This window comes from Trachinotus anak, unplaced genomic scaffold, assembly GCF_046630095.1.
Source record: "Trachinotus anak isolate AG129_WGS33_773 ecotype Australia unplaced genomic scaffold, CSIRO_AGI_Tana_v1 ptg000025l, whole genome shotgun sequence".
NCBI classification, from domain to species: Eukaryota; Metazoa; Chordata; class Actinopteri; order Carangiformes; family Carangidae; genus Trachinotus; species Trachinotus anak.
Genome location: NW_027273876.1, coordinates 20,228,877 through 20,245,892, shown reverse-complemented (window position 1 = coordinate 20,245,892; position 17,016 = coordinate 20,228,877). Strand labels below are relative to the sequence as shown.

At 40.2% G+C, this 17,016-nt stretch overlaps 2 protein-coding genes across 5 annotated transcripts in view; both read right to left on the bottom strand.

The window, feature by feature from the left end:
* The window catches only part of tmem94 (transmembrane protein 94), a 34,678-nt gene extending 31,991 nt beyond the window's left edge, over positions 1 to 2,687 (bottom strand). Inside the window, exons 1-2 of one of the 2 annotated variants that reach the window (XM_071462323.1) lie at positions 2,563 to 2,687; positions 966 to 1,369 (exon numbers count right to left, since the gene is read on the bottom strand). In XM_071462323.1, the coding sequence (XP_071318424.1) occupies positions 966 to 989 (24 nt within the window). In that variant the 5' untranslated portion in view covers positions 990 to 1,369; positions 2,563 to 2,687. The remainder of the gene's footprint in view (positions 1 to 965; positions 1,370 to 2,562) is intronic. The other variant, XM_071462325.1, reaches the window with a different exon arrangement.
* A 3,508-nt stretch (positions 2,688 to 6,195) lies between these two features.
* The window catches only part of LOC139608827 (unconventional myosin-XVB-like), a 29,032-nt gene continuing 18,211 nt past the window's right edge, over positions 6,196 to 17,016 (bottom strand). For 2 of the 3 annotated variants that reach the window (XM_071462921.1, XM_071462922.1), the window contains exons 29-43: positions 16,234 to 16,579; positions 16,056 to 16,119; positions 15,076 to 15,148; positions 14,905 to 14,981; positions 14,722 to 14,798; positions 13,733 to 13,863; positions 13,540 to 13,634; positions 13,360 to 13,437; positions 13,155 to 13,251; positions 11,438 to 11,586; positions 11,196 to 11,326; positions 10,152 to 10,285; positions 9,914 to 10,047; positions 9,161 to 9,301; positions 6,196 to 7,764 (exon numbers count right to left, since the gene is read on the bottom strand). In XM_071462921.1, coding sequence (XP_071319022.1) covers positions 7,684 to 7,764; positions 9,161 to 9,301; positions 9,914 to 10,047; positions 10,152 to 10,285; positions 11,196 to 11,326; positions 11,438 to 11,586; positions 13,155 to 13,251; positions 13,360 to 13,437; positions 13,540 to 13,634; positions 13,733 to 13,863; positions 14,722 to 14,798; positions 14,905 to 14,981; positions 15,076 to 15,148; positions 16,056 to 16,119; positions 16,234 to 16,579 — 1,808 coding nt within the window. In that variant the 3' untranslated portion in view covers positions 6,196 to 7,683. The remainder of the gene's footprint in view (positions 7,765 to 9,160; positions 9,302 to 9,913; positions 10,048 to 10,151; positions 10,286 to 11,195; positions 11,327 to 11,437; positions 11,587 to 13,154; positions 13,252 to 13,359; positions 13,438 to 13,539; positions 13,635 to 13,732; positions 13,864 to 14,721; positions 14,799 to 14,904; positions 14,982 to 15,075; positions 15,149 to 16,055; positions 16,120 to 16,233; positions 16,580 to 17,016) is intronic. The other variant, XM_071462923.1, reaches the window with a different exon arrangement.

Genomic DNA, 17,016 nt, shown 5'->3' with positions numbered 1-17,016 from the left:
CATAAACTAGGGCTTAACAATTAATAAAAATATTATTGAAATCAGGTAAAATATCTCACAACAGACCATAAATGAAGCATTGTGGTGCTACAGAGACGCCCCGGCCTACAAATCATATTCTCCAGATGTAAAGGAAAATGTTTGTTTGGTATAAGCCCCAACAAAAATCACATCATCATCATTTTGAAATTATTTTCAGTGAAAATAAAGTGCAAAAATCCAAGTGAAATCGTGCAATCATCATATCTGCCAGAATAATCACCCTAAGATTTTTTTGTATATCTTTCAGCCCTAGCATAGACATTAAGATCATCTATAAACAATTCAGACATCAGTCTGAGAGGTCCTTTATAATACTGAACAATTTATTATAAACACTTACTGTAGAACACAGTCTACTACAACACTACAACTAAGGCCTACAAAATTACAGAATGAAGTCAACACCTTTCTGCTGCCTGGGATCCATTGTAGTGTATAGGTTTTGGACAGGATTCTATTTAATTGTGAAGGCTTTTCTTATTTCTGGATACCGTGGCTTATTTCCATTGGTATTTTCTTCTTTTAGCCTAAAAGCAATTGAATAAAACCTCATTTAAAGCGGTTCACTGAAGTCTGACTAAAATGCTCATTCTTGCTCTTGACTCAAACTAGGCAAAAATGTTCACAACATTTTTGTCAACTAATCTTCTTATGATTTAAAAAAAGACTTAAATGTTGATGTTTTTCTAAGGCTAATATGAAAAATAAATGTTCAAACCTTTAATCGACTAAAGCTAAAAAGGGTTAGGTTGAATAAATATGACTGAAACTAAGGACTTTTGATCTAAGGACTAAATCTAAAAAAGCTAACACATTTAGCACAAGTCTAAATCCCAGGGACCCTATGTGTTCAGTAAACAACTCTCCACCTCAGGGACATTTATGTAAGTTAGACACGTGCTAGACCAAGCAACTAAACTCACCTGCTTCTTATCCTGCGGCTCCATGGCAACCACAACCACTCAACATGCTCCGCTCCTCAACCAGCCAACGCCACCTGGCAGAGCCCTGTCAGATGCCACACGCTTGAGGCTCTTGGCCGGATCACTCTCAGCCCACCACCTGTGGACGCTGCAGCTGAAGTGGTTCTGATATGAACGGAGGAAGATGGAGAAAGCAGGTAGGTGCAGCCCTGGTCCCCCACCTGGCAACACCTCCTGCCCCGCCTCTTCTGCCAGTGTGACAGGAAGCACACTCACACCTGCAGGGACCAGCAGAGAGAACCAGGGAACTCTGGGACGTGGGGTTTTTGTTTGCAGGATTAATTGCTGCTTATGTGCAGCACACAGCTCCTCTTCACAGCATCCATGTAGAGGTCTGTGGATAACTGACAAATTGAACAATCCATTAATACACAAATCTAACTGGAATGGCAGCTATACTGACCTACATTGCAATGCTTGATTGTAATTGAGGTCAAGTTTAATTAAGACATTGGTTGTTAAATAAAATTGTGTGTTGGCAGGCTTTATTAGTAGAAAACCAGTACAAGCCACTTGTTTTAAGTTAACTTTACTGCTGTCATGTTGTGGCTCAAATGGCTCAATTGAAAAGCAGAGCCAGGGCCCTGAATCTACTGACACCGGGCCCACTCACTCTGACCACATAAGCAGGTTCCTCTGGCACAAAAAAACCCACTGAACTCCAGAGTCAGCAGTCTCCATTGGCAAAGAGTTGACAGTGCTCAGCCAAACAGAGAAGAAAAGAGCCAGACAGACTGGAGGGTGAGCGGGTGCAGTGACTGCAGTGTAAACCTATCCGAGGAGGATCAAACCCAAAAACAGTCCCACTGCAGGACCAGACTGAGGTAATGTAGGCAATGTCAAGCAGGACAGAAGGTAATGATACAGAACCTGGCCACAAATTACGTATAATAAGAGGCTGCATGGCGTGCACATTTCACAAACACATTTTGAGACTGTGCCAAGTTCTGTCTAATAATAAGCCTTTTATACAGGAGATATTTCGATTTATCATAACAGGAAATGCAGAGATGAAACTAACAATGTAAGGTTTGGCTCTGTTCTGTCCTATCTCAGTGAGCCGTGACAGTGAGCCAGCATGAGCAACACCAGGACCCTGACACGGAACAGCCATTATTAGTTTTATTAAGTACACCCCTGTCATCTGTGAGAACAGACCTGTCAGTTTCAGAAACATGCTCATTGTGTGCCGGGAAATAGCTCCTCACTTAGACTGTGTTGGTCACTCACAAATCCCCCGGTTTGAACCTATTATTACGAATGCTTAGGAGTCAGACTCAATTACAGCACCGCTAAAAAACGCTGTATTTCAGTTCATGACAATTACAACATTTATGCTGCTGACGACAATAAGCATAAAGAGTTTATATCGTCTGCTCCATGCAGTGACGGGCATCGCGGCTAAACGTCCCCTGCCCTTCATGTCAAAGGCAGATGCTAACATAACAGAGGCTTCGACCTAACAACACTTACACTGTTGCAACACGTAGTATAACAACACAAGCCGTCGATGTACAGTATTGGTCTGCGAACTCACCTTTTGTTATTTTCAGGTCGCTGTTGATATCCTTTTAAATGTATGTTTTTCTCTCGTATACAAATTGTGAGCCTTTACTATACAGCAGCAGCCATGTTGGGAGCGTTCTGCCTCGAAGAAGGAATAGTGTGTTGTGATTGGACGGCCTTAGAATACTCTGTCTTCTGATTGGCTGAGAGGGGAGTGGGCGAAACTGTGTTGCAACGCTGTGTGATTGTTTATGGTTCTATTTTGAAATAGGAAACCTCAGAAGTCTACGGGGGAGTTACCAATTCACGACGCTAAGTAATATTTAGACAAAAACCCCATACTTATCATTATGGTAATAATAATACATATTATGGTTAGAAGCTGTCACACACCATGAAGTAAGCTAGAGCTAATTTACGTTCTCCATAGCCTCACTCAACTGTTTTTTCGTATGAAGATTTCATGAAGTTAACGTTTTAAAGCAAACAGAATATTTCATTGTTTAACACAAACAAAACAAAACTTTGAGGATCGAGTTATAACATGAGTTTGTGTGATTATATCCAAAGTAGGCAACCGAAAGCTGCCGAACTGTACGGTGGTTCCGGCTTTACCTGTACGATCTCACTATTATCCAATTTCACTTGAATGGAGCACAACTGCACAAGTGGAGATAGGAAAAATATGATATGATAAATACATAATACAAGACTGTAGCCTATGTAAAAGATAAAAACTCGTTTAAATACACTTAAGTTAAGTTTATGAAAATTATTATTAATTATTCAGCTCTACTTTCTTTTTTTTAAACAGCAGCAGTGAACCATGTATTTGTGCTTGAGTATGTCCATGTTATATTACTTTAAACTTTTATACCACTACATTTCAGAGGGAAATGTAGTGTCTGATATTATTTTATTCATATAAAATCTTAATTCCATGACTTGCATTTGTAATGGGGTACTTTTGTGTTATTATATTGCTAGGTTAACTTAAATCAAACTCTTTGTTGCACCGCTGCTTATATACAATGATACTAACAAAAACTGCAGGCAGGAAAGACAGAGATCATAAGTTAATGTATGACTGACAGAATCCATCATCCAGCTCTGACAGCAGGCTAAAAAGTCTGTGAGTAAAACAGATAAAAGAAACTATAACTTTTAAGTCTGTGTGTGTGAGACCAGGACTTCTGAACGATGTGGCACAACTCCAGAGGGTTTATACTGGAGAAAGACAGAGTCCCTAGAAGATGCAAATATCTCTGCAGCCAGTGGAATCCCCATGAGACTCGCAATCTAACTCTTCTGTAATGTGGTGGAAATGAACACAAACACTTTAAACTGAGTGCTCAAAAACACATTTATTTAACATGTATGCATTTTGGTTAAATGTAAGATTTCTATCCATGTGGACTGTGGCTTAGGTCTCTTATTCATGGTTTGGGACAGGCCCCTTAAGGGGAAATCTTGATGCTAGAGCCAACAATGACATTTTAGATATTAGCTTTCTTCCAACTTTGTGTCAGTAGTTTGGGGAAAGTTCCTTTTTTGACAGTTTCCCTGTGCACAAAGCCAGTTTTTCCTGTTTGGTATAAAAGAACTGGCCTGCACAGACCCTGACCTAGTTGTCCACATACCTCTGGCCATGAAGTGTGCTGTAAAGGAATAGAACATTTTGGGGGAAATACACTTATTCACTTTCTTTGAAAGACTGAAATGTTCAGATAGATATCAATCTCATGTTTGTGTGAAGCACAGCGCTTGAGTCTAAACCTGTTAGCCTATAAAGACTGGGCGAAGCAGGAAGCAGTTAGTCTGGCTCTGTCCAAAGTTCACATCTCGAAAGCTCACTGATTAACAAGCTGTTTCTACTGTATTTAGTTTGTTCATTACCAGAAAATTAAAAATGACACTGTGGGTTTTTGCAGGAGTGTGTACAGAAATATTTCTTGATGAACAGAAGTTTATGTACTGGCTCAGCAGTCCTCTTCAGTGGCTCCAGGTGTAGCACAGGTTGCCTGATAGGATCTCTGTATGTTATGTTCCAGCAGCATCTCTCCCTAATTCGTAGTGTTTCTGCTGTTTTATGCTTACCCTATGTCTCTTGTTTGTGCTTTGTTTGTCTTTCTATGCTTTCTATGTCTTTCTGTGTGTGTATGTGTGTGTATGTGTGTGTGTGTGTGTGTGTGCCTGCAACCAGTTCCTCCTGCTGATTCACCTGTTGCTCATCTACTCATCAACTCAACACACGACTGAGTACTGACCGAGGACGACTGTTGACTTGGAGAAAGTGAGAAAACTGTGACACTTTATTAACATTTTAGACTGGTTTATTAGAATTGTTTTTAATTATAAAAACTTTTATTAATGACTTATGACTATTAATAACTGCTTTATTAAATGTGCCATATAGTCAAAAGGTAGATGTCCATGTGTTTGTGATTATAAAGCAGGTCTAGGTTCTATATTAATACTGTGAAAGTATCAAAGCCTCAGTCCACAGAGAAATGCACACAGCCTGTATTCAGAAACTGAGCCTTAAAACCAGCCGTCAGGACTTCTGGAACTTTGTGATGTCACAACAAAGCAGTCACCGCCTTCAGCCATGCCCCAGGCCCTGCTCACCTGGACCCACCATCCAACCTTGCAGGATTTGTTTTCTCTGAGTGTTTACCTGAAATCTGCTATATTTTTATTCAATCATTCAGAAAAGCCAATCAGAAGAGAGGCTAAGAGCCAATGGGACCTTTAACAAATAGAAGTATATATTATTACTACAGGTTAAAAGGTTACACGCTATAAACTATACAGAATTTGTGTGGATTTTAAGGCCTCTTTAAGCTAAATTCTGTCATGAACTTTAACAAAACATATCTTGACTCAAGATCCACATACTATCTTTCTGCCACATCTCATGGTCTTCCTCAGCAGATGTAATTCACCCTGTTATAGCTCGCAAAAAGCTAGTAAGAGGAGCTTGAGTTAAAATTACTTGTTACTGTGTACATGGTGGAAAATGAACATTGATGGTCAATGAATTGTTTTTGATCATATTTTCAGTGACTGTGGACCAAACTGTACTCTCAGCTAGACATAGTCTTGCACTTGATTTTGACTGCGTTGGTCACACACACCTACACAGACACACACATGAGAAATTGCTTTCCTCTAACCTTCAGCCTGTGCTCCTGCAGTCAGTACTGAGTCAGTAGAAACAGGGATCATGTTTCCTTGACAGTGTAATTTCACATGGTTTATAAATCAATACCTGTTGGCTCTGACTGGGCCTGGTTTCCAATTCTCAAGAGATGACTGTTTCTCATAGTGGACTTTCATATGTTGGAGCCAGTGAGAGACTGGGTCTGGCTCGCACTGAATGAGACATTACTGACTTTTACCTCAAGTTACCTGAACGCATCCTATCTCTGCATCAGCGCCACTGCCTTAATAGTCTGGCGTAATCTGAAGTATGGATTGATTATTACACATAAATTAGTCCTCCGACTCCACCGCCACCCAGATAATAAATAAATAGATAACTCAAGGACAAAGTGAAGATTTACGATGCTACATTCTGCTGTCAAGCTCTACAACAAATACACACCACACACACCAAGAACTGACAACTAACCATGTACATGAATTAACACACACAATATCCTTTATCTGCAGCTATTTTTATTATATTTAAATATCTAATTGTACGTATTACAACATTATTATCAACTATTATGTATCTTTATTTTAAGTATTTGTATCTTGCCTTATCATAACTTATCATCACATCATCATCATCATCATCATCATCACCCATGCATTACTGATACAACACTCTCTTCCTAAACTCCCAGGTAATCCTTACATTTGAAACAACCATCTCATATCAAGCACATCACCAAAGAAAAGATGATGAGTTTTTCAGTTCAAAGCATAACAAAAAACAAAATCACACAAATTTTCATTTTCCCCTGAATCACATACAGGATAAGTTCAGCTTTCTTTTCCCTATAATCCTATGAGTATCCATTTCATAAGAAGAGGCAGTACACCAAAACAAAATGATCTTTTTCTTTGATGAATTAAAAAAAAAAGTACATCATTTACTGTAATCGTATGTATTTTCACAATAAGTTTGCAGCTTTGGTTTAGTCTAAATCTTGTTTCTGCAACATAAAGATTAACTTTTTCAAGCCCTTGTTTGCAAAACATACACGTTATTAAACATACTGTATAAAGACCCATTTTGTTTTACATCCCATTTAAATATTTATTTGCCTGGTATCAACCTTATCTGTTAACTTATCCCATAACCCAGTACAGTAATTCTACTGAATTTCACAGTGTCCTGTGATTATTGGAATAGTAGAAAATCTACGAATGTCCAGGAGAAACCTGATGGTGTGTTTATGACCAGCTTCACTCTCTGGAACCTCCCATGGCCCCAAACCCCAGTCGCATTGTGAAAGTCTGGACAAACTAGTGTTTCTGATTGATTTAACTGAGCAGAGAGCCCCCCCTGCTGACCTCTGCCACACACAAACTCCATGTGCTCATCAACATATAAACAGAAATATACACACACTCGTTAACTTCAACTTTTGAGCTACCAAAATAAAACTGAGCTTCTGATTTATACTATTTCAGTTTTCTTTTCATTTACAGACAACACCCATTTCTTACATCACTCATATACACAAGTCAGACTTTTCTGCAGGTCTTGTCCAGCAGAACATGGTGGTGCATATTTTTAAAAGTTGATTCTTGAAGTTAGAACAGAAAAAGTGTAATGAAAACAGACAACTTTCTTTCTCAAAATGATTCACGTTTGTTGCAGCCTCATTCCTGAACTGACTGTTATCAGAATATTACATCATCATTTCCTCTTTCTTTAACGTAACACTGAGGAGAAAATCATGTAGCATCATGTCTGTATGTTCATGTTTATTGTTCATATCAGTGACAAGGTTTTTAAAGGAGTTACACCAAAAAAAAGATAAATTAACAAAAACAGTTTAACATATAAGTCAAGTCAGATACAGATGACAGTGATTAACAAAAACTCTCACATTGTGTTCATGTGTGTGTGTGTGTGTGTGTGTGTGTGTGTGTGTGTGTGTGTGTGTGTGTGTGTGTGTGTGTGTGTCTACATTTAACTGGAGATGGAGCTGCTACCTGGTGGACCGATCAACTCTTCCATTATCAGAGCGAGGATGTGGCACAGCTCCTTTACCTGAAAGACAGATGAACACATTGAATTTGACGCGTGTACACAAACCTCCTGGATTATTTTATTTGACCATTGCTTTTAGGATTCCATATTTTCCCAGAATTCATAGCAACTTAGCAAACTGGTGATTACCTAACCTTAGAGTTTTGTTTGAAGTGGTATCCCTCCTCTTTGCTGAACATTTGACAGAGGTGAAAAATGACGAGTGACATTACTGAGGAACTATTTGGATATTCGATAAATTTTTCCTCGTTATTTAAAGCAAAAATGCCAAACCTTCCTGAGCTTCTCAGTCTCAGCTGTTTTTCTTATGTTTCATCTGAAAGTTGTGGGAAAAATGGGAACAACATTTCCAAGAGGTGAGAAGAAGAATCCCAGATCTCAACTGTAGTCAAGATCTTTGGCTTCAAGATGAACAAGGACAATCTTAGGTTTGATAGGCACAACCTCTATGTCCTTCATTTTGGATTTGACCAGATATTTTAGCATTTTTTCCTCAAACGTCAATGAAACTTTACTGTAATAAAATACAGATTATGTCTGTAGATCTACATCATGTCCATCTTCCCATGAGTGCTGTCCTCTGCCCTTTAGTTCAGATGATTTCACAGTCGGATCATTTAACATTTTTTCATTGTACTGATCCTGGTGCAGAACCGATATCTCTCATTATGGGCTGTACAACAACAAATCTGTTTGTTTGACAAGAATCACTCAGACAAAGAAATGCACTTTGTATTGTCAACACCAGTAACACAATCAAAATATACATAAAGCATGAAATCTAGTTCCTGAGACCTCAAACATAACTTCTACATAATTATCTGCAGCAGATTTTCTATAACTTTTTCAAAATCAAAATCATCAAGCAGTTTCAAGCAAGCAGTTTTTTTGGCCACTTGGGGGCAATGGAGTAAGTTAAAAAAAACCTGACATCAAGGTTGTGTTAGCAAACATGTTTCTGTTTGCACATGCAGCAAACATTAGCAATATTAGCACTGATTTGGAGCTGCAAATGTAAGTCTAACATTCACTCTCATTTTGTCTCCATCAACTCCTGAAAAAAATGTTTGTCTTTTTTGCTGCTAAATGCTCCGAGATGAGACTGAATCAAAACTTAAAGCTGCAGCTGTGATCCAAAACCAAACGATGATCAGAGAGATGCTAAAATGCTACATAGAGCTAAGATGTGATATGATATGATTTTTTATGGTTTGTTTATTTATTTTTTTCAGTGACTGTGCCATGACACTGAATCGGATGTTGGATCATCCTGTGATGACAGGGTTTCTCTCTGGACTCATTACCACTACATCCCCTGTGTGAATTCATGTGGGTGATGGAAAGATTGTATGAAGTACTTATACAATATGAATATGTAATCAGTGTGAGTCAATACCTGTTTGAAATGAACTGTGACTTTTGCGGGACGAGCTGAATTGCCGTAAATGATGTCGACTGCTGGCACTTTGCTCTGTTTCTTGGCGCGGATGGTTCGCATGGACTGCACATCTGCCAGAGGAATCAGAAACACTTGCTCCTGCAGAAGGAAGAAATGTGAATGATCAGATGACTGGTACTGCAAGTTCGGCAGTCAGTGTCATTACTGGAGGATGTTAACCAGTTGCTGTTTGCGTCGAGAAATTTGGACCAAATGCTGCTTCAGATTCAGGCTTTGCCAACCTAACGAGATGGAATCTTGTGTCTGACTGAAAAGTGACAAAAAATCCCTGAAATTAAACAAACATCATGAGAAGAAAAGAAAAAAACATTGTTTAACTCCATCTCTATTTATAGCAAACCTAGCTGGAAGAAAATCAGAGGTGCATTGGTGTGAGGCATTTAGGGGACATCTGTAAATTGTGGCATCTCCCAACAGTCTTTGGTGGGCATTGTTTTTAAAAGGCATTGCAGACCGTGCATTTAGAAAATGTAAAACTTTATCACACTTAAAGAAGACATAACGACACCCTTACATTTACATTTGGTCTAAACAATCATAATACCTAGTGTATGATTCCTACTAATGAGTATGAAAAATATATATGTATGAGATATATTGTATATTATGAATATGGCAAAAAATATCAATTGTTAATTGCGAACCTGATGACCCTGGTTCAATAACAAGTGCTGTAACTGCAAAATGTACCTGTGTTTTAGGGTTAAGAAACTTCACCCCCTCTGGGCTGATGCTGACCATGCAGGGGGAGGGGCAGCCACGCAGGCTGACCTTCTGGGCCAAGTAAGTGTTGGAGCCAAACAAAGGCAGTGTGCTCATGAAATCTGAAAAATTCAGACAAATACAGTTATCATAAGTTATGATGTAAAGAGGAGAGGAGAGGAGAGGAGACAGATGAGGAGATGAAAAGTGAAGAGGTACTACTCACCGATGAATCGTACTTTGGCGTCGAGAGGGCTGAGGGACTGCATGTTGAGTATCTGACGCAGACACAACGAGTGGATCTCCTCAGCTTTACTGCTGATCTTGTCCTGTGAGGGCAGGTACTCCTTTACCTCTGGCCTGACAGAGAAATACAATCACCAGGTGTCAATGTTCAAAACATACTTAGATTTAGATTTAATGTGGCTCATTCATTCACTGTTGTAATGTAAAATGCAACAAAAATGTTCTTTGTTTAAGTGAGAATTCACCATCATCTTCACACAACTGTTCAAGTCTTACAATAATGTAGTTTAGATTATTCAAATAAAGCTTTTGACAGGTTAGAAATAACTCAATAAATATCTGTAATCCCCATCATGCAGGGTCTCCCCTTCCCCTTTCAAAGTGAGATGAGAAGATCAATGTCAATCACATGTCTGTGTGTTAAGTTCTGAGCTGGATTCAGGACATGGTTAGCCTAGCTTAGCATGAAGACCAGATGCAGGGGGAAACAGGAAGCCGGGCTCTGTTCACAGTTTAAACATACACCTACCAGCAGCTCTGACGCTCACTAGTTAACACTCATTTGTTGAATATGTACACAAACAGAAATGTACAAACTTGTATAAGTTTGTGGCTTTAGAGGGAAGAGTGATGTGCTATGGTAATACAACAGTGAAGGGAAGTGACTGGGTGCAGCTTCCTGAAGTCTCTTTATCACAGCAAGGTTTTCAGGTCTGGTCCTGTTATTTACAGCAAAACCAAAACCGCATCTAAAGTGAGAGACACTGCACAGAAGTCTGGCAGATAGATAAACTGTCAAGATGTATTACCAGCCTGTAGCGTCCCCTCAAACCACAAATGGGTTCTGTTCAGCGTTAGTGATTGTATTCTCTAACTTTAGACAGAGCCAGGTTAGCTGTTTCCCTCTGCTGCTACACTCTGTGCTAAGCTATGCTAACCAGTGGGTTACTCTTTCAAAATACAACATTTCTGCATTGATCAGTAATGCAGATTATTGAGACTGAGATCAGTGTGTGTGACTCACAGTGAGGGGGGGTTCTCTAGTCCCTGAGCCAGATGCTGCAGAGCTGACAGCTCTGCTATGTGCTGGAGTGACTGGGAACCACCTGCAGCAAGAGGAAGCATCAGCCGCCAACTCAGGTAGTCACCCAGGAGCTACACACACACACACACACACACACACACACACACAAAGATAATAGAGACAACAGTTAGATGGGAACTGGAGCAGTGGTTAGAAAAGCTGCTGTGAACTGAGCTTGTCACCTGCTGGTAGTGGAAGTCCACATAGAGGTCACTTGTGAAGGACAGGGGGCTCTTCCACATCACTCTCCTCAGAGACAAGAAGATGGAGCTGTCGTCCAGCAGGAAGTCGAACAGATACTCCTCAGGATGGAGGGGACGCACCATCCCGTCTGATGGAGGAGCAGCAGAGCAGTGAGGAGATCTGTTCATATGTCACTAATACTGTTCAACTCTCATCTGATGTGGTATATTTAAGATTCACTCAATTGTTCTGAAAGGTCCACATTTCACACATGGAGATTCATTGTGGAACAGCATTGAATCTCCACATTTTATTATAGGATTGCTTTATTGACTTCCATGATAAAACACATATACTCACAGCACTAACATCGAGAATGCTAACAGAGGTTTAAACAATTAAAGGAGGTATTTGTCGTTTTCGCTTAAGAAACGTTGCGAGTTCAGCAGCAAACCAAGAGCTGTCTCCAGAGGTGGAAACCAGTGCTCGTGTCTTGCTTCTATTTGTATCACTTCTTTTCTTGCACTGAAGTTACTGATACTGAAGGACTCATATGTAAATTCAAACATTATTATTTGAATTGGATGATTTACAGTGTTGGACTCTAACCCGACCGTTTTGACTACACTACTGACGTCCTCTGATACAGTCTGATTAGTCCCAACACAGTTTCATAATGAACTGAAAATATTTTATACTTTCTAATGAATTTCTAATCAACGCAGCACATTGATTCACTCAACCCCTCCATACTGCTTTTTCTCTCTCCCACTCTCAAGCGCACACACACACACACACATACACAGAGGCACATCGACAATGGACCTGGTCTGATCAGCACTGCACACCAGGTCATTTGCATATGAAGCAGGGAAGTGAGATCTGATCACAAGTGAACAGATGTACTCAGAGCTGAACACCTGTAATCAGGTCACTGAAGACCAGGCCTGAACAGGGCCAAACAGTGAACCATGGACCACCAGTGGCCTGAAAGCGACCCCTTGTGGTCTGTGAGAAATTTGTTGAAGAAAATATGTTTTAAATTAGTTTCTATTAATATTTTAAATCAGTTTCTCAAACTGCAAGTGACCACTAAGCCCAGTAGTGAGTAGTGTATGTAGCCTATTTTTTGTTTTCAGTATTAAATCAACTCATATGTAAATTCAAACATTATTATTTGAATTGGATGATTTACAGTGTTGGACTCTAACCCGACCGTTTTGCAACACAGTCTATATTAGTTTACAGTTTATGTTTTATGATTTATGTCAAAAATTATCTGTGTCACATTTGAAAGGAAAGTGTGTAAGCTCACGATTAGCCGGCCCTGAGAATGTGCTAAATTTCTCCAGTTATCAGCTGCCTGTTAGCTATAAAACATGGACAATGAACAAGATCATGGAGCGGTGGCTTAAGACTGGGTCAGCTGAAAGAAAGAGTTTGTTAAAGGTTATCCTGACATGTACGTGCCAGCTCTGAGGACAAATGAAACCTCCAACACAATGGACACAACAGGCAAGGTGCAACGACTTGATGCTCTTGGTTTTGGGGATGTTTGGGTTGGGTTTGTTTGATCCAAAAAGTATATTTAACTCAGGATGAGGGCTTGTTATAAACAGGCTGAACAATTAAAGTCTGACTCACATGCACACATCAATGATTGGGTGTACACCAGTCATCACCAGCATCATCACACACAGCATCAGTCTGGTTTACCTTTGAGTCTAGTGGCTAGGATGACGAACTCTTTGGTTTCCAGGAGATCTGAGATGCCCATGTCTTTACAGAAGTCTGTCACCACATCTGTAGCGATCTAGTGGAAGATAAGAAATACAACCACAGGGATGTTAATTATATGTTAATAATAATTACAAGAGACTGCTGCTTTGTTCAAAGGGAAGCAGGTTTAAATAAATCTTACGCTGAAGATGCGTATCTTGATGGAGGACTCTACGCCTCCTGGCAGCTGGAGAGAAATGCGGCGATAGGCTTTGCCAGCCTGCAGAAAACCACAACATCATCATGTCTCATCATCATGCAGATAATGAAAAACATCAGGAGGGATTTGCTTTCATGTGCATTAGTGTGTATATTAACTTACAAGAATGGCTTCGATCTCGACATGTGAGGGGACGCTACGGCGACCGCCAAAAGCGAGAGTTCGCTGAAGGTTATCCTGACACACGTTTGCCAGCTCTGAGGGCAAGATGTGTAGAGATTAACATTTTTGTAGGAGTGTGTGTGTTATTTGCAGCTGATATCAGTGGGTATCTACTGTCTTGTGTGTCTCCTACCTTGGTATGGGTGCTCGTCGTCCTGAGAGATGTTGTGTAGGTGATGTGTGATGTATGGCTGCAGAGTAGTTGAGTAGGGGAATAACCCAGTCATCAGGCTGAGCAGCCGCCAGCCGAAGGTACAGCTGGATCTGTGGAGATGACAGAATGATCAATAAATAAATATGAAATCCTGAGAAGACCTTTCTTGGATCATAGTTCAGAGTGCGCTCTTGTTGCTGTTCAGGAGCCTGTTCAGGTTAGACAGAAAAGAAATGAATGAATACACACACAAAGAAATATTAATGTAAAATTATGATTTCACAGATCTGAGCCAGTTCCAAGCAATGGCTGCTGATGCTTAGGGCTGGGTATCAAGCATTGATACTTTATCATAGTTAAAACAATAGGAGCTCTTATAACAACAGAGGCTCAGAGCCTCTCTTCTGATTGGTTGACTGTTTTCTAAGTGATCCAATAAAAATATAGCAGATTTCAGGTAAACATTCAGTGAAACCAGATCCTGAGATGCTGGATGGTGGGTCCAGGTGGGCTCAGCTTGGGGCATGGCTGAGAGCAGTGACTGCTTTGTTGTGACATCACAAAATTACAGAAGTCCTGATGGCTCATTTTAAGGCTCAGTTTCTGAATACAGGCTGTGTGCATTTCTCTGTGGGCTGAGGCTTTGATACTTTCAGAGTATTAATATAGAACCTAGACCTGCTTTATAATAAAAAAACACATTGACATCTACCTTTATACAATGTGGGACCTTTAAAGCATGGTGTGCCTTTGGGTTCTATTAGCACAGAGACAGATCCAAGTAGATGGATTTATGACTTATTTCAAACCTATTACATTTATTAACATATAAAAAGTAAATCAACCAAGCATTGGTATATCAGTAACAAGTTGCAGAACTGGAGGATTTAATCTATTTCCTGTTCTTACTTCAAATTAACATGTACTTGAAAATGATGCCAACAATTCAATAAATGCCATAGACTCACTTGGTTGGGTTGTTGGTGGTCTGCTTGATGACCTGGCAGTAGATTTCATCTCTCAGGAGCTCCTTTTCCTTCCCTAGCTGAACAGAGCAGAGAAACTCTTCTTTAAAAACCCAAGAGTCAAAGTCTCAGAGTCTATCTGAAATCAGTCCATCGTGCAGATATACTGTGTGAAGGAGCACTGACCAGTAAGATATGGCTTAGGCAGTCTAACTGGGTGTTATTCTTCTTCATTGGCATGTCACCCATAAACTGCATCAAGTCTGGGGGAGCAGATAATTGGAAAGATGACGGAGGAAGAAACAAACAAAACAGTGGTCTCAGTGACTGTTAGCAGGTAAGTGTGGATGAACTCACTCGTGAAGCACTGGACAGATAAATCATTGATTTCAGGATCATTGTAGAGGATGAGGGACTCCTGTATGGCGACCTGGATTAAAATAAAACATAATGCGATTAGTTAGGTTTTATTCAGTCAGGAAGTCTCATGGACATGGCTGTTCACTTTGACAACTTGGATATTAAATATCTTGGAAACTTTGATAGCAAGTTGTTATAAAAGAAAAGAAAACACAGGTTTTGATGCCTCCTGGATGTCAGTGATGACCTCTGACCTTTCCGTATATCTCACAGTGTACTAATGAAAGACATGACGCTGTGGTAAATGATATCCAGTGCTTTAAGGATAGTGGCAGCAGCTTGAGCATATAGGGTATGTGTACTGTACTTTGGATTTGGCCAGAAGAGAGTTTATTTCTCCATTCAAAACAAAAAACAAACAGAATTTTTACATTTCGAGAAAGATGTTCTATGATAGTTTTGTAGGACAATCTGCTGTTGGCCCAAATTCCTTAGTACCTATAATGCTGTACTGTGTCTAGTGGCTATCCCTCGAGAATAAGTAGAAGACTGTACGCATTTGTTCTTCTTGGAGTTTAGAGCAAGCCACTGACAAGCAACTATGAACAAAAGAGGTCTGGAGGTCATCAAAAAGAGGCTGTAACATGGAGAAGGCCAATCCAATACAAGATGGCATCATCAGCATAAAAATGTACATTTCAATGTCCAGTGGGTAAACAATTATTATTTATGTTTACAGTAAATACTGGGGGCCTGTTATCTATCCTTGTGGGAAACCTTTATTAATAATATGGGGACTTGATTTGAAAACACTGGCAACAACTGTCTGAACTCCAGAAAAATATGATTTGAACCATGTGTAAAAAGAATGCCTAAAACGAGCAAATGAGTAAACAACAGCAGTGGCAGCAGTTATTTCACAGTGATCAGGTCTAAAGTCTGGCAGCTATGATGTCAGGGGGATCATGCTGTCTTACCTCTGTGTATTGGACCACATCTGAGAAGTTCCTTCCGCTGGCTGGCAGACCTGTAGCCCCAACTCTTTAATAAACAAATCAGAGTAGCACAGAATTAATCATGCTGTGTTATATGAACCCAAACTAGCTCAGTTGAATCATAACATAACATAACATAATTAGCATTTTGCTATCATACCTAAAGTACTTAGTGGCAAACGTAGCCATGACTGAGACAACCTCCAGCTCATTGACTGAGCCCTGGATTGAGCTTGGAACTGATCCTGGGGCCAATCCCTGTCCTGAGCTCTGGGAAAAGGCCTCTCTCCTGGGCCGCTCTGAATTAGCACTGACCATGCTTCTGCTGACCAGAGCTGGAGATACGTAGCCCTTGGGTGGACTGACAGGTGTAGCATTCCTCATGCTTTTCCTCCTATCATCTCTTCGGTCAAGGAGGAGACAGTGGTAGTCAGGGGCCGCAGATGGCTGAGTGATGTCCTCTGGGAAAAGACCAGAGCGCCCTCCCATGGAGCCAAAACGCCAGCCTAGTGGAACACACATAAAAAGTTTTTTGATGATAAGGAGATCAAACCAAACAAGGAACAAAAGCTAACCAAAACGAACCACCTTTCTCAAAACCCCGGCATGTGCTTGCTGTAAATTATCAAGATGCTGCACTGCCCTTGTAGTGTCATCCCACCTTTTTCTTCATGTCATGTAACACTTAGAAAAGCAGTGTTTGTGGATAAGGTGTCTGTTCTGATAGGGAGGAAACTCCCACTGGAACCAGCACTTCTCTTTTTGAATGATGACTCCAGGCTCAAGATTACTGAGGTAAAACGTAGACTCTGGTTGGCTGGTATGACAGCTGCAAAAAAAATGCTTCCGCCACACCAGCTATCAATAAAACACTGGCTACAAGCTCTTCTCGAGGTGATCTACCTGGAGTGGTCATCAGCTCGCATTAATAATTCTAATCCAC